The following is a 17,612-nucleotide window of genomic DNA, read 5'->3' as shown; positions in this document are numbered from 1 at the left end:
AACAGGAAAGAGATCAGGAAAATCCTTTGAATCTCCATCCCAACCAAACACCAGCTCCCACCCAGCTGGGGTGGCTGGGATGCAGCCAGACAGCTAATTAAAGGTCAAGCCATCATTTGTGTGCTGGAGAATGTGTTAAGGGTGTGTTGCTGTGCATTCTCACAGATGTTTGCCTTGGTCATCAATATTGTGCTGTATCTAGTGGTAACTGTAGTTTAAGGCAAAAGGTGGAGTGGGGGCATCCAGCTGAGTTTTGGAACTCCTGAGTTCTTGTGCTTGCCTTGTGTCTATTTTCAGCCTGTTGCCGCTCTACTTCATGGGATTTTACTTGGACTGATGGCATGTAGGGATTTTCAAACTGGAACCCTATGTTTATATTCTGGATACAGGAAATACCGATTATTTAGTAAAAAGAAAAATTACCATTGCGCTTCCAGTCTTTCTAGTTTGAATAATTGTCCTGTGTCTTCTGTTTGTCTTCTTCCTTAGTATTTCTCTGTCCTTGTTATTCCTTTTTTTTCTTATGTTCATGAACACTGTGTTCAAGCTGCAGAGTTCCCTGTTCTCTGTGCTGTGTGTTCCTGGGGCATATGGAAGCAAAAATGGCTGGGTGGGGAAGTTAATTTCTGAATTTAGCTGTGTCACCCGAGTGTTTTAGTTTTGTTTTGGATGCTTCTCTAATCTCTGGCTTTGCTTTCCCTCTCGGATCATTGAGATGGGAAAATACCAGCTCAATGCCCTTCTCCTAAGTTTCATTTAGCTTTGCTTGTTTCTTTAATTTTTAAAAGGAAGTTGACTCAAGTCTTTATTTTGGAAGTCATTATAACCTGTTTATAAGTGACCAGGAATCTCTAGCACATTGGGTAGTGAGCTTTTAGAGCTGGAATCAGTTGTTCAGGATAAGAGACTTTCCACATTTACAACACTGTATTTGGTTTAATATTCCCCTTGCTCCTGTTCATCTTTATTACTTTTGGCCTGAAATAATGGAATAAAATAATTTGTATGGAACTTAGGGCATACTGAAGAGTTTTCATTAGGCTTCACTGGTGTTTGCTCAAAACTCTGGAGGCTTAGGAAAAAAATAATCTTTTTTGAGCCGTGCCCAAAAAGTCCAGATTATGATGTATTGCTGTTTTGGTGTACTTTCTTTGGCCATGCCTGATTACTGAACTCTTTGGCCTTGCCATTTCTGGACTCTCAGTAATGTCCACCATGGAGAATGTGTTCCAGCTGTTGAAGTTTCTAGCACCAAGGTGGACTTCTCCCAGCTATGGAGAGCTCAGCTTGCCAGCCATGCAGCCTGGGATCACTAGTTCACTAATGGTGCTGCCCCCAAATATGCTTGTTTCATGTGAAGATGCTTATGAAAATTTATTTGCATGTTTGATAACATGTTGTCTTATCTCAAAACAACAGTGCAGTCATTTGAATGGTGGGAAGCTGCGATAACACCAAGGTCGGAGATCACTGGTGTTATTCATCCTGTTCCTGTTCTGAGAATTTTTCACGTTGATGATCTGGAGAGCAGAAATGAAGAGTGTGCATAAATACCCTGTGATACGATCCTGCTTTTGTTTTCTTAATTACACAAAGCTTGCCATGGTGTAGAGCCAGGGGGAGCATGTTTAAGAGTCTGGTCTGATGAAGATACTGTTGGTGTGAGGAGAACACTTTAAAGCCCAGGTGTGCTTCAAATCTGTTGCTTGAGGTGCTGTTTACCCAAGAAGAGACAGCTTGGGTATGAGCTGACTTGGTGTCCACTAGAACTGGAGTCTCCTCTAGAATCTTCTTGCAGGATGTTCTTTTATCTAAATGTGTCCTCATCCCTGGTTGGAGGAAAGCCTAATATCTCCTGGTCCTGTCACACAGAGCAGTGCAGGTAGTGAAGGGGTTACCTCTTTGAGAGGACTTTGGAAGCCTGAGTCCTGGAACTTGAAGACAACATCAAGAAATCCACCTGCATGTCTAAGATAAATCTGTTAAAATAAAACAGGCTTTGGGACTCCCAATAAAATCCGTTTTATTGGGCAGTGCATACTTTGATACCCATTTCCCTGGGTCGGGCAGTGCTTTGATCAGATCTCATTACACTGTAAAGGTCCGAAGCACAGTTATCCTGGAGCAGCTGTGCGGAGCAGAGGGAGTCAGTGGCCATTTAGCTCCCAGCTCCAGATTTTGATGCCATGGCTTTGTTATCGCTGCTCTGTGGCTGCTTCATCCTCTGGACACTTTCACCGTTCCTTGTTCCTGATCCTCTGCGTGGAAGTCGGCGATGGATGTTTGAATAAGAGACTCGGTGCTTTTGCCTTGCCCGTTGCCTCATTTTGTCCCCTGGGCTGCCACGGGACAGCAGAGCTGCACCTTGGACTGCTTGTGATAGGACTGTTGGCAAGTGCCAGACTTTGATTACAGCCATGTGTTTGGAAATTGGCAAGGACAACATGAGGAGTAGTTAAAAGCACAGAAACAGAAACATACATGAGTGTTCAAAACTCTTGGTTCTTGTTGCTCACCTAAAACTCAATAATGGGCCACAGTCTTTGTGGTTGGAATAAGTGAGGGTGACCTGGGGTGGGATGTGAAGCCAAGTCACTCAGTACTCACAGGTGGAGCAGGCAGGATGTGAGGATTGGGGCTGGTGGGGCAGAGGACCCTGTGTCCTCACTGGCACAGCTGGATGTGGGCGGCACTTGGCTGCTGCTGCCATGCCCTTAGATCAACCTGACTGGTTTTATATTTGCCAGGCTTGAGCTGTAGTCACTGGGGTCTGGCACAAGGATAGGAGACCATATGAAACAGAAGAAAACTCCTTTATTCATGTCTGCTGGTGCCAGCCCTGTGCCCAGGGAGCTGCGACTGATGGGACTTGTAACAGCTTGGGAAATTGCTCCTCTCTCCTGGGTGGGCACTCAGCCACGTCTGATGAAGCTGCTCATTTAGCTCTGGGGTTTATATCTGAGCAGAGCCACCTCTGGAGAACTGAATTGGTCTTCCCTGGGGTGTGCTGGGGGAGGCTGGTGGCTGTCCCTGTTGACAGGGCTGGTGGCAGCCCTTGGTACCCCCTCAGAGGAGGTGCTGTTCTGCCCCATGCCAGCTTGCTCCCTGCACCAACACAGCCAGAGCATTAAATATGTATAGGGAGGAGAAAGCGCATTCCCTTGCCTTTTATAAATAATTGCTGCGCTGTGAGGAGCATGTGTTTAGTGTAATTACTGCGGGGGAACAAACAGATGATGAGGATTTGTGAGAAGGGAAGACCTGCCCCTACCCCTCGACAACCTGTTGTGATGGGGCAGCTGAGAGACTCCCACCCCTGTGGGTTTGGGGAGGATGGGGTCAGGGGACATCCATGGGGGGGATTTAGTGGCTGACTTGGTGACTTGCAGGGAGGCTCTTTCTGCTGGGTTGCAGCTGGTTTCGCAGGCGCTGACATTTGCCAGTGGGAGTTCAAACAAAGATCCCTGTATTGGCTTTACTGATGTGGCAGTGCCAGGAACACTGGTGGATGTGTCCTGACCCCAGCCCCTGCCCTGCTCTGGCTCCTCTCTCGTCTCCCTGCTTCAGGCAGTGCCTTTCCCAAGGAGGAATTTGGAGGCAAGGGGCTTGTGTTTAAAGTGCTTTGTGTGAGACATTGGCTTGGGGCTGTAAACAGCGCGTGGTTTTGCTCAGAGAAAGTACAGAGCTGCCACTGGCAGCATTTTTCCATTAAGGAAAGGGCTGGAAACCTCCTGGCTGGAGGGCTGGGCTGCTGGGAGCCACAGCTGTGGGAGAAAAGTCTCTCTGAGGAGCACATATAATAAATAAATAAAAATAAGGCAAGGGAGCAGCATAGTGGTTTCCGTGAGCTGTTTGTTTTAATTTTCTGTTTTTGAAGTTTCCATTCCATCCAGTGTTTGGGTGGGATTTGCTAATGAAATATGGAATCATGTGAGCATGGAGTGAGTTTGGGAAGTATTGGGCACATACATTTGTCTGTATATTGGGGGTTTGTGAATAACAGCTGCATTGGAGATTGCAAATCTGTTAAGTTTTAGTTTAATTTGTACTACTATCAGTATGAACAAGGACACATCCTATTTTGCTTGTCTATTTATTTGATTGTTTTAGAATCAGGGAACTTGGACCTGGTGACTCCTGGACTCCCCTGACATGCCCTGTCCTGCCCTGTCTCTGCTTCCTCCTTCCCTGAATCTGAAAGATCATTCAATTCTCTTTCCTTCTTGGTTTCAGACCCAGACTGGGCATCCTACAGCCTAGGGATCTTCATCTGCTTGAACTGTTCAGGAATCCATCGCAATATTCCCCAGGTCAGCAAAGTGAAGTCAGTCCGCTTGGATGACTGGGATGATGCTCAAGTGGAGGTACGTGCACCTGGGGCTGGGAACCAGAGAGTTGGGGTCCTGCCCTTTAGAGTCCTTTCTAAAGATGTCACAACAAATTTGATTTCAGAAAACATGTCTAGATGATTCCTGAATATGGGAATGAGGTCTGTGATGCCGATTGAAATAGAATAGCTGTTTTGTGAAGAGGTTGTGGGGGTTTTCCCCACCTCTATAAAAATGTCAGTGAAATAGAGTGTGCAGAAATTATTAATTTTTCATGAATTGTCTTCTGTTTCTTGCATTATCTCTAGCCTAGCCTAGACCTCTAGTCTACCACCCCTGCCCAACTCAGATATTTCTGCCTTGTTCCTCTTGGTGCTGAAGACTCTTAAACTCACATCTTGAAAAACTGAACTCTCACAATATAAATTCTCTCTATCTATGCCACACACCTGCCGGATTTGAGTGATGCTGCCAAGGCCAGGCCTACCCGGGAAACCTTTGTGCTTTGACTGTTGGCGTCTTTAAAAGCATGAAGAACACTACCAGTCATTGATCTCTATCTTCTGTGGGTAGAATTGAGGTTTTTCTGAAAGCTACAGCTCATGGAGTCATGTGTTTTCTGATAAAAATAGGCCTTAATGTTGCATGGGTTTTTCCTTCTCTGATTTTGTTGGGGAATAGATTGAATATTTAAATGTGAGTAACTCAAAACCATGACAATAATGAAAAAAAGCTTAGCTCCTTGTTATGTTTGTATGCTTGGCTTTTGGCACAAAACAAAATGTATTTAGCACGGATGCCTGGAAAAGAATGGGCTTTTTACACTTCTAAAGTGACTTACATTAAATAAAATATATGAATGAGAAAATAAGTAGTTTTCTTTGCAGAGTTCTCGACTAGCCATTTGTATGCAAGATCAGAAATAAAAGAGGGCTGTCAGGGCAGATAAAATACATTTATTTATTGGAAAGGAGGGCTGTCAAGGCAGATAGAAGATTTGTTTGTTTATTTATTTATTTAGCTATTTGTCACTTTAAGCTCCTTTCTGAGGTTGCTGGCATGACTTTGCAAAAATAAAATTATCCTTTTGGCACAAGTCATGTGATCCAAAGCAAAGGATGTGTTGGCAGAGACTCTCACCTTGCTGGAGCTGTAGCACATGAAGACTTAAAGTTAGTGTCAGATTTTGCCCTCTGGTTACCTGATTTCTGTGCTGGATTCCCTGAGAACCATCTCATTCTCATGCCAGTGAGAAAATGTGCTGCTTTCTGCTCCTGTGGGAACTGGTGGGGGTCACTGTGACAAGAACCTGACCTCAGCATCATATTAGCCTGTAGGATCCCTGGCAACAATAATCAATATTAATTTCTGAGCCCAGGTTTACAGGCACAGTTTTTACAGCATCGCTTCTGTGCACAGTCCTGAGGAAACCTCTCAAAGTGAACAGGTGCCTCATCCCAATAATTTCATTACTCTGTAGAAGCAAAAGAGAATAAAGGAAAACACTGTTAACATTTTATAATTACTTCTGCTTTTTCTCTTTTTACAGTTTATGGCCTCGAATGGAAACAATGTAGCAAAAGCAAAATATGAATCTAAAATGCCACCGTTTTATTATAAGCCGACGTTTCTTGACTGTCAGTAAGTAAATACCTCTGCTGGTAAACAGCATTTATTTGTTTGTGCAGCTGCAGCCTCTGTAATTCTTCAGTTTTAGTAGAATTCTCTTTTTTTTAGCCACAAAGGAGGTTTCATTTATAAAAGGCCCTGAAAATACTTTTTCTTCTGCACACATATGGTAAAGTTTATACTACGTGTGGGATCTTATTTAATAAGTACAGTTGAGATGATGCAGGAAAGTCAATAGTTTGTCTGTTCCCCAGACTCTTCCAAGTTTCTACAAAAATGCTGATTTCTACCCATTGATTTCCTCTACCTTTTCAAATCACCCTCCTGCATCAAAACAGAGTTTGCTGATCTGTTGTGTGAGATGCTGCATTACTTGTAAAGCAAAAATGTTGGGGTTTGACGCCAAGGGAATGGATTTTCTTTTTTTTTTGGACCTAAATGAAAAATTATCTCCATGAAGGCAAGTAAAAGTATTTTCTCCCATACAATAGAGAATAAACCTCCATAGCAAGTTGGGGCGGACTTTGTAGACCCAGAGTGTGCTGCACCACCCAGGGCACAAGAAGATGAACTAAAATTGCTTTTTAGGGTTCTACTCAGTACCAAGTTGGTCTTTTTATCTTTGTGTAAGTGGCGATGCCTGGCCTGATGAATAAAACCCCACCCATTTAGGCAGTGTTCTGAGCTCCAGAATCCCAGCAGTTTGGCTGTGCCACTTTGAGATTTGTATGTGCTTCTGATGTCAGGGTTGGAAAAGCAAGACTTTTTTCCACCTCGTTGTCACTGGTAGGGGAAACACAATTCTAGAGATTTTAACTTTGTTTACTCTTAAGTTTCAGTTAAGTTCAATTAGATGCTGCCTATCTGATATTCAGGTTGTTCAGGAGCAGAGTCCTGGTTCTATCCCTTGCTACATCCCTGCCTGAGGGAGTGCAAAGCTTGGGCTGGAGGAGCCTGGCTGGAAGTGGGGCAGGTCCCTCTCCAGCTGGGGTGTCCTGAGATCTGGTTGCAAATCAGGTCAACTCCCCAATTCCCCTTGTGCGGGTCAGGCTGAGAGACAGCAAGAGCTGGTCCTGCACTCAGGCAGCTTGGAGACCACAAGCATTTTCATTCCTTCTGCTGTCAGGCTGGCAGAGGTGTCTGTGGCTGGTTCTGTGCTCGGCTGGTTTGGCTCTCTTGGATAATGCAGCTCAGGCTTTGCCGCTGTGATATTTTCCTCCCTCCATCCTACGCTGCGGTTGCACTCTGGGGAGCTTTGCCAAGCAGTGGCTGAGCTCCAGCCCCAGCCCTGCCAGAGCTGTCTGGGATCACACAGGGACTGTGCTGGGGTGGCTGTTCCATCCACAGCCCTTCCCAATCCCTGATGGAATGACATGCTGCTGGGCTGGTAACCTGTGAGAAACAGGAGCAGGAGAATTAAAGGATTTTTTTTTTGTTGTTATTGTTTCTTTTTTGTTATTTATTGATGGATTGATTCATTGGGAGGATGAGGAAAGGCCAGTCTTGTTGCAAGCAGCTGGAAGACTAATTTTTGACCCTTTTCTGGTCCCAACTTACACCTACTCTGCACTGGGATAATTAGCAGCCTTGCATGGCCTGATTTCTGAACTCAGCCTGGAGCTCCGCTCAGGAAAGTGTTCTCCAGACTGGTGCTGCTGGGTCTCTGCCATAGCATCAGGGTGCACTAGGATACACGTGACCTCTCTCAGTAGCAGATCTCCTCCTGACACTGCTGCAGTATCAGCAGCTGTGGACACATTACTTATTGGGGATGTCTCAAGGATGCTGTGCCAGGTTGTGTTTTTCTTTCCCCAGTTAGAGGCTCTGTGCCTTTCCACAGATGCATGCTAAACAAGTGCAGGGGAGTGCTGCTTTTTACAGGAATATATATTTAGCTTTTTCCCCGCCTCGCTGCAGTCCAGTCACTGCAATAGCATGAGCTGTTCCCTGCTCACAGTCCTGGGTGGCATCGCCGTGGATGGAACCTCCATCCAGCACTGGCACCGAGCCGTTGTGTTCTGACCCACGTTCTGCAGCATCAAGAGGTTTTGATGCTTCTAATTCCAACACCAGCATGTACTGGGCAGGTGCAGTGCCTGGGCAGGCTCTGGGAGCTGCCCTCAGCACAGCAGGATGCTGACATGACAGCCTTAACAAGGACAGGCTGTTGCTTCATTTGAAGCTTAATTTTGTAATGCTCCTTCTGGAATTCCTCTGCTTTGGTTGCATGAAGAATTGTGAAGTTCAGAGCAAGAGGGAAGAAGTGCTGCTGCAGCACCAGCTTGTCCTTTTTTCTTCTTGCCTACAATGTTGTGTTTGATTCCTTGGGAAATCCGTGGTCCTTCCCTGCTGCATTTGGCTTCTGTATCTTTCTGAAACCCCATTGTGGCTTCCTGGTTCTGTATGACCATTGATAAAGGTTAGAGTAGTTGAAGAGATGCTCTGGAACTGCTCAGGGAAAATTCACCAGCTGTTCACAGGCAAAAAGACCCCACTCAACCAAAAAAAAATCCTCTTCTGACCTTTCATCTCACCTTCTGTCTGCCAGCACCTTGACTCATGCCTCATGAGCAGTGAACAGAGCAGCCAACTTCTGTACCACTGGGGAGTCCCTGAGAGTGAAATGAGTCCCAGACTCTGGGATGTTCCTACACCACAGCAGTGTTGGCCCAAAGAGCCTTCGGTGAGGAACTTAAACCACAAACCCCCTCTTTGGATGGTCACGAGTGGTCGTGGCTCAGCTTTGTACACCACAGCAGCAGACTGAGAGCTGTAGAACAACCTTTCCTGGGGCAGATGCATTGGAAGCACATAGCTGAGTTTTGAGTCACCAGTGAGTAACAACATCACTCTTGAGTACAAACAAAGGAAAAAGGCTTTGGTCAGTCTTTTGCCTGGCTGAAAACTCCTAGAAGAAAGTGGAGATAATCTCTTGTTGGACTTTTACAGGACTGGAAGTACATCCATGTCCCTGCCAAATACTTACTGTCATTTTCTGTTGCCTTTTTGCTTGATTTTGGAATGCAAATCATCGTCCTGCAGAACTGGGTATGAGCTGCAGTGCATTGCTCTGCTCTTCTGTGCTTGGATAAGTGGGAGCTACATCTGCTCCTCATGCAGAACACTTCAGTGTACTGACTACCAGCACATTTCAGGACCTTTGTAGGAAAAATGGGGCAGACTGAAATGGCATGAGTTGTACTGGGTGGTTGTCTTATCTGGAACAAGATGATACATCATTCAGAGACAGGATGTATTCCAGTGAGGCTCACATCTTGAGGAGTCATCCATGGAGTCATCTAAAGAACAACAATTATTAGTGAAATGGCTTATTGTATTGATTAAAGTGTGCAGAGCGAAAATTACCAGGTAAATATCTAGATTTTTTTTTCTTTATTATTTAAAGTTTGCTTCATTTGGTAGAGGAGCTACCAAGCCCACCAGTTTGTCTGAAGACCAGTGTGGCCCCCTCCTCTCTCATGCATGGGGCACGATAGTCCGGTGCAATCTTCTCACCTGGTCTCCTCTTCCTCTGTTACCTCCTTTTCCTAGTCCTTTATACATAATAAGTTGTAATGGTTAATGTTCAGAGTGGTAAAATGAATTTTGCTCAGGCTCCTACTTATTATCCATGGCTTTCAAAAGTCCCTCATTTCTTGGGTGTGAAGCTGGAGGTGCTGCAGTGTGGCCTCTCGGAATGGCTGCTCATCAGTTCCCAAGTGGTGGAGCCTCTTGTGGTGGCTCAAACTGGGCACTCAGCCTTGGGAATTCTTAGTCTGGGAATTCTTTGTCTGAGCATCGCCCTGCAGTCAGCTGAGTGCTGAGATCTGCCCATTCCTTCAGTCCTGACTGGCCAAGGGGCTTTTTTCTCCTTGTTCATTTTTTCTTTGCTGTTAGCTTGTAAGCCTGTTAAATCATATCGATTCCTTTAATTTCCAAAGGAAATTGCTACAAGGTTAAGGTAGTACTGACACAGGCTGTTTCCTACATGTTTTCAGTCAGTGTTTAACCACTCTGAAAAATAGCATTGAGGTGAACTGGACCGTGCATGTAAAACAACCAAACCAAAAAGGAACCAGTTAGCGTTTTAATTGAAGATGTTGTGATTTGCATGCTCAAATTCAGCTTTAACTTCTCCAAATCCATAATGTAAGCGCTTTATGCCTTGATAGCCATAACCTCTGTCATTTTGCTCTCCTCCTGAGTTTGTTGTTGGGCACTGGTCCTGGTGGGGGCCTGGCACATCACTCCGGATGCTCTGCAGGCTGAGGTGATGCCCTGAGCACCTGGAAGAAGCCCCCCAGCTGTCTCATTACTCCACAAAGCCCTTTAAAAGCAAGTCCTCACAGCAAGGACTTACTAGATGGGAAGAGAGGGTGAAGCTAGACAGGCTTTTAGTCTACACTGCTGTAGCTCTCCTTGTTGTCTGACCAAAATAATTGGACTCAGACTTAAAATTTCATTAAAGCAGTTGTTTGATAGAAACTTGGCATAGCTGCATCCACCAAGCTGCCTGTGGAAAGCAGATTATTTTTTTTACTGGAAAAACCTCTGACAAATTCCAGAAGCTATAAATTAGGCTTTTGGAAATGGCATTCCTGGAGGACATTTGTTTCTTTTGTCTTTCTTGGACTTGATGGTGCCTCACAAGGATGCAATTAGAAAGTGGTAGTGTGTGGTGTTTGATGTCTTTTGGGCCACTTTCACCTCTGGCTGGGGTTTCTTGCCTGTCATACGTCTCCAAAAAGCTGCAGAGGCCATGCAGCCTGTGTGGTGTGTGCTCCATAGTGCAGCAGCCAGGCCAGCTGAGAGTCTTGGGAAATAATAAATTGGAGACCTGAATTTGGCTGGCCAGTGCTCCTCCACAGAGCACACTGAAGCCACGTGGACACAGTTTGATATTAAACTGCTTGAGCAGCTTTTCCTGTGGTGCTTTTTGCTGTGAGCAAAAGGCTTTGAGTAGGTGGGAACAAGATAAAACTGCTCCAGTGGCTTCTTCTGGAATCTTCCTTGCTGGCCCCTGGGCAGAGAGCCCTAGTTTTGTGTGGGTAGTCAGGCAAGCAAACAAGTGCCTACAATGAGGTTTGGAGCTCTTGGTGTTGGCAGTGTTTTGTCAGCCCCTGGACCTGCTGCCTCCTCGGTGAAGCCCAGTCTGATTCCATCTGGGGGAGTGAATTTTCCCTTATTCTGTTGGAAATGTGGATTTCCTTAGTGTTTTGTTTTGTTGGTGGTTTTTTTCTTTGCTCCCAGCTTTTTATCTTGATGATTACAAGGACTTTTCTCCTCTAATTGCCAAAAAGTGGCATGTTCCCTGTAATCAGCAGTCTGACAGACTTTAGGTGGGCTGTCAAAGCTTTTGGAGTCGATCCCAAAAGCTGTACATCTCCACAGTTTGGGAATGATGTGACAAACACAAATGGCATATTTGCTTAGTTGCTACATATTCCCATCACCAGAAATGCAGTAAAATACCAGGAGGCTGTTACTACAGTCCTTTCTGTTCACAGGACTCCTTTTGGAATCAAGGGTGGATTTGGATGGAGAGTCCTGTATTTAGCATGTGATGTCTGGCCTGGGTTATTTACACACATATTCACACATGGAAAAGTACATTTCAAATAAAACATAGCATTAGATATTTAAAGAAGCCCCTGAAGGCATACTGGAAATGAAATTAAGATCAGGTCTGAAGTCCACTGAAAACAGTGACAGTTTTCATACAATCCCTATATCATTTGAGGGTCTTGTGGATGGTCCCTCCCCCCAGTTGCTCTCAAATCCTGCAGATACCAGGACAGATTCCTGCTTCTGTTTGAATCAACAAAACTGTGCTAGTGAAACTGGGGTTTAACCCCAGGATCAAAAGCAACTTTTTATGGCAGGATTGCATCTAGTCCATGAGAGTGGCCAAGTTCCTGCTCAGCTTCTCCGTTGCACTGAAGGGAGATGGTGGACTCCTCACTGTCCTCGATGGGTTTCTGTTTTGGTTTCTTTTGCTGGAGTTGTTCTGCTTTCTATAAATAACCACTGGAGCTAAAGCTGCACCTACTGGCCCTGCAATGAGTTGTTCTAACTGTGGGCTGCTCTTGGTTTCCTGGGTTTTGGGAAACTATTGCTAAAGAGCTTGGGTTTGCGTTGATAAGGAAAGGGGAAGAATGTGTGATCTGTCCAAAAGTGCTTTCTGTGTACTGGGAAAGTGCCACGGCTGGAGTTCTGTGTGCCATGGGAGTTGCCATGGGGGCCACTTGTGTTCGGGTCCAGATGCTGGGAGAGGTTATCAGGAGCATTTTGCAGCTTCTCAGAATAGCCCCAGTGGCTGCCCAGTGTGTGCTCCCTTGCACAAAAGCTCTGGAGACATTGAACCACCGCTGTTGACAGTGCTGTGGGAAGTCAGTCCCTGCAGAGCAGTGTTCCCCAAGGCGTAAGCCCAGCAGAGTGTGTCTGTTGTAGGATCTGCATCATACAGCAAGAGTGTTTTCCCACTGCTGCACATGAATCTTAATTTATACTGTATTTAAACATCCATGCTGGAAGGCTGACTCTCAGAGACTCGGAGCAGCTGCAGCTCCTGCTGAATCCACTGACGTCAGGTGGTGTGAATTTTCATCCTCCTAGTTCAATCCCTAATCATCCTGTTGAAAAGGTCCAAGTTTGGCTTCAGTGCTAACAAGCTGTCTGCAGCAGCTGGGCTGGGAAAATTGCAAGAAGGGTAGCAAATTTAAGTATTTGTGTTGATTTTATGATTAAATTTTAGTAGCTTTGCTGATGAGCAACAGCCATATGGAAACAGACATTTAGATGCCACCCTTTGGGTCATCAGCCATCTCTGTTTGCAGACTACCATGTTGTGGATATTAGATCCAGAATCCAAGCATCCTCCTTGACCCAGAAGAGCCCCTTGGGATGCTGGATGGGGTTTGGACAACCCCATGGCAAGGGGTTGAAAGTAAATGACCTTTAAGGTCCCTTACAACCCAAACCATTCTAGGATTTTACAAAGTGCACCTGAACCTCCTGAGATGAACCAAAGACGGATTGTACTCAAACCAGAGTGTAGCACAAGGTGGCAACAGAAGGGAGATGGGTGTTCATCTTCAGAGTTCACAGTCAAACTTGCAGATGTGTGTGTAACAACTAAAGATCAGTCATGAAAACAGGAACAGAAGGGGGAAAGGCAGAATTGGTGCATTATTTCTATTACAGCAGAAGCTCACAGATGAGTTTTGGGTGCAGGGAAGTGATGGTGCTCCTTGAGCCTTGGGGGAGAAGGCTGGAACCCCAACTAAGGAGATGACACAATGGATGGAACAAAGTCTATAATTATTTCCTCCTTGATTGCCAAGAAACCAATCACAGCCACAGTTCTCATTGCATAGTTTCTTGCAGATTTGTTGACTTCATTTGCTGTACCTGCAGATGAATTCTCATAAGCCATGGTGGTATGTTTATCTTCTTTGAGCATTTCTGGGATGTGTCTGCTGAAAAGATACCAATGAGTTTGCATAATCAGCAAAAAAGAAAAGGTGATTAAGCATATGAACAGTTTTCATTGGCAGAGAAGCTGATGTGTTGAAGTGTGATGGTTTCATAGAACACTCCCAAAGCAGGGGGATCTTTTACTGTCTTTGGTGTAGGCTGCTCTGAAATGTCTGCTGTGAAGCTGGGATAACACATGCCTTTATTTCTGTGTGTGAGTTCTGCCTGCTTGGGCTATTTAGGTTCTAGGGCAATTAAACCATTTTTAACTGCACTTAGTTCTTGAAGGAATTTCTAGCATATTCTACATCAAAACTACTTAATTTGTTCCAGCACTCGTGCTAAAATAAAATAGCAAAAAATGTATTTATAATCTTGGGAGTATTTTTTCCTTTTTGTAAGTTAAGATGTTGGTGTGTAATCATCGGTATAATTTCAACATTAGAAGTAAAGGACTTTTAATCATCATATTTCCTGCTATGCATTATGGATTGCTTTTTTAGACTTAACCAGTACAGACTGTGAGTTTGGAAGAGGCTTGGCCAGGTGTGTTCTCACCACCTTGTGCTGTTTGGGTCCTGCATTCCAGCCTTTGTATCTTTACCCATTCATTTTCTCCTGGTCTTTTTGAGGCTTTTTCACTTTTCACACCCCAATTCCTTCCAAGAGGTCGGCCAGAGCCTGGGATATGACTGTTATATGTCTCTTTCATTTTGAAGAGGTCACCTCTCCCCTGAATTCCAGTTGTTCCCAGCTTGGGAACTGTGTGACACCCTTCAGCAAGCTCCATATTTACCGAGTCAACAGGTGTCACCTGTCCTTGGGCTGGGCTTCCCCTGGTCATTACAAGTGTGATTTTTATCTGACACATCACAATTTTTTGGAATAACTGTCCATACGTGACAAGGAGATGTTATCTCTGCATCTTTCACTGCCAAAAGGCCATCACATACACACATCACACCAGGCAGGCAACCTCAATTTCTGCTTTTGTATTTATGGCTTCCCTCTTGTGTATGTAGTTTGCTAGTTTTTTTCATGTACTGATCCTGTTCACTGAAGAAAATGGTCTGAGGAAATTAGGTTTAAAATAGTTTGGATACTGAGGAAGGTTTTTTTACAGTCTGATTGGGTGGGTGGGGATGGGCTGTTCTGCTAAATCTGTACATTGTATTAAATAAGTTTCCATTAAAATTGGATGTATAATGAAATGAATTGTTATTGTCCAACAGTAGGCAGAAGAAACCCTTGACTCCAGACTGTACAATGCAATTTTTGGAAGAGTTCTAAATCACAGTTGTATTTTGATTGAAGAATTAATGGTTCTGGATTCTTCCTTAGTGTATCTTGGACTATGTTTCCTTTCCTCTGTGTTTTTTTTTCCAGACTGCTGCGGGAGCAGTGGATCAGAGCCAAATATGAACGAAAAGAATTCATTCACAGCGAGAAGCAGGAGCCTTACTCTGCAGGTAGTGAAAGACACTTTTGGCAGATAAGTTTTTTGATATCCAGCACCTTCTATTTTCTTTGTCTCTGTTTTTATATGTTCTTTATATTGTTTATTGCTCGTATGTCATTAAGTAGGAGGAGTAAGCATGGTCTTTTGTGAACGATCCCTCCTGGTATTCCCCATATTTGATTGGGAATATTGAGAATTTTGATACCTGATGGAATTAAATCAGAGTCCTTCTGTTGACTTTCATGGACTGCTCACCAACAGCACATCAGGCAAAGTACCAGTGGGTTTGTTTCTGGTGAGTTAGTCAAGCAGTGGGTGGGATGATTTTCTTGCAGAAGGGCAGGATTTGAACAGGAGACCCACGGCTCGACTGCATTTGTTGTGTGGCTGCACCACCATAAGGGCCACATGCAAGTGCTTGAAACTGGCTGTGTATTTCTGTGCTATATGTAAGTGGCATTTAATTTATGCTGCATAATAAGTAGTTGACACCAGCTATGTGCTTGGATGACTCTGGAATAATTTTATTAGCAAAGACCATGCTGCAGATTAAAGGTTAAAATATTATTGTCATGATGCTTTTCAAGACTAATAACATGCAGGTAGCTCCAGCATTTTGCTGATATGGAAACTATAATTAAAGACTTATCTCATATATTCTCAATTTATGTTTAGAGCATTTCTGCTCTGCTATTTTGTATACATGAGGCATACACACACTGTGTGGGGAGTATCCATATTCATATAGAGAACATTATGCACAATTTTATTTTAGATTTTTCAAAGCAGTCTGTTGGAGTTGCACACATTCTATTAACAATAAAAAGATGTAGCTTGATTTCTTAGATAATTTTGGAAGGCTTTTGCCAATGTGTGTATAATGTTCACCCAGGAATATTGTTTCTAATTTCTACCTTACAACTTCTAGGTATAAAAGCTCAGATTCAACCACATACTTGAGGCAAATGCATAATTTTAAGCACAGGATTAGTCCTTTTGACTCCAAGAAGAGCATGTACCTGGTTAAAGTGAAGTAGGTGCTTCAGTGCTGTGTGGGAAGAAGGGCAGTGTGTTCTAAGCTCTCTGAAAGATATTACAAGAAGAGTTCAAAGGGGAGTTTATTTTAGCAGCATATTTTGTAGGTGTTCTTCAGTCATGTGGCTGCATAATATTTAACTGCACGGTGAAGTGATAGGGTTTTCTCCTCTCTCTTTGAAGTTCCAAAGCCATTAAATACAGAAGAAGTGAGGGGGGTAAGCCATTTTCAGCGAACAGTGCTTTCGTGAGGAGGAGGGGAAGGGAGACATTGTGTAGGCATTGTGTAGGTTGTGTGTGAGTGATTTTAGTTTGTATATTGTCTTTGAGAATTGCAATGTAGCTAAAATCCAGCACAGGAGCCATGCAAATGACCCTCTGCATCCAGGATGTCGTTTGTTGATCCATCTGGACAGTAAATTCCAAGGGGTCTTTGTCCAGGTGGTTCCTCCTTTGGGAAACCAGGTTGGTGTTACAATAAAACAAAGCTGGGGAAGCAGCAAACCTCCAGTGCCAACTTCTCTCTTCTGCTGCACCAGAGCAGCCTCCAGGTGTAGCTGCCCACCCGAACTTCACCCTATGCCAAAGAGTGCTCCTTCTTCCAGACTGTCATGCAGCTCAGTTGATGATGCTGTTTTCAGCTCTTGGGCTGCTGTGCTGGCAGTTGGTTGTTTTCCAGTGTTGTTCCCGAGAAGGGAGTTCAGGGAAAATCCCGTGTCCTGTCAGAAAGCAGCACAGTGAACATCACAGAATCCTTTAGGTTGTAAAAGACTTTTAATGTCATTGAGTTCAAATGTTAACCCAGCACTGCTACTACACCATGTCCTGTGTGCATTGAGGCAGTTCTTGCATCATTTAGGTGAAATGGGGGTGTTTTGTCGTTGTGTCATTCATGGTGCTGGACCACCAATTTGCCCAGGTGGTGTAAACCAGTGCCATGAAAGCCAGTCTGAATCACAACAATATACATTAGCCCTCCAAGACAGACTGGAGCGTGGTGCTTGCAGAAGGTCAGCCACTCCACACGTCCTGGCTCTGCCCTCCTCGCTGCTTGCAGGGGTTGGTGCAGCTCAGTGGTCTCACCAGCAGCTTGGAGGATGCACCCTGTGTGGGCTGGGCCTCCTGTGTCAGGTTATGGCAGGCTCAGCATGGCTGGGGACAGCAGAGGATCTGGGCTTTTGCTTTCTACTGTTGACCTGAATTATCTGTGAACATGAGGTGGGTCTAACACCAGGGTGCCCTTCTGCCCACCCCACATCAGCAGTGTCTCACTTGAGTGTATGTAAATCCCTGTTTCATCCTAATGCTGTCTCAGACCATTTTTTCTCACCATGCTGAATTCCCTGGAGCAGTGTTAGATTACCAGTTTGTAAGCATGAAACATTTTGTTGCTAATAGAGATGTCAGTATCCATTTTCTCATGTTTGTTGGAAGATTTAATTCCATTTTCCAATCCCAGGGGCTATTTTGCATTCTGATATTTGTTCAATAATTGCATAAAAAATAAGAACATGCTATATTTGAGTAGTTTTGAGTAACATCCTTTTCCAGGCAGTCTGACCAAACCCCGGTCAGAAATCCAATGTCTTTCAGAATATCCTTTGGGGAGAGACTGTCTGGAGCCTGTAGATGCCAAGCAGAAGCTATCACAGCCAAACTGACAGACTTAGGAGAAATGAGCCTCG

General features: G+C 44.5%; 1 protein-coding gene across 2 annotated transcripts in view; it reads left to right on the top strand.

Annotated features, from left to right (window-relative positions):
• ADAP1 (ArfGAP with dual PH domains 1) overlaps window positions 1–17,612 on the top strand; it is a 50,308-nt gene that overhangs the window by 5,312 nt on the left and 27,384 nt on the right. For both annotated transcript variants that reach the window (XM_071571361.1, XM_071571362.1), the window contains exons 2-4: window positions 4,234–4,364; window positions 5,878–5,969; window positions 14,820–14,902. In XM_071571361.1, the coding sequence (XP_071427462.1) occupies window positions 4,234–4,364; window positions 5,878–5,969; window positions 14,820–14,902 (306 nt within the window). The remainder of the gene's footprint in view (window positions 1–4,233; window positions 4,365–5,877; window positions 5,970–14,819; window positions 14,903–17,612) is intronic.

The sequence above is a fragment of the Pithys albifrons genome, chromosome 16, assembly GCF_047495875.1.
Source record: "Pithys albifrons albifrons isolate INPA30051 chromosome 16, PitAlb_v1, whole genome shotgun sequence".
Taxonomy (NCBI): Eukaryota; Metazoa; Chordata; class Aves; order Passeriformes; family Thamnophilidae; genus Pithys; species Pithys albifrons.
The sequence above is the reverse complement of the archived record's forward strand: the minus strand, read 5'-3'. Positions and strand labels throughout refer to the sequence as shown.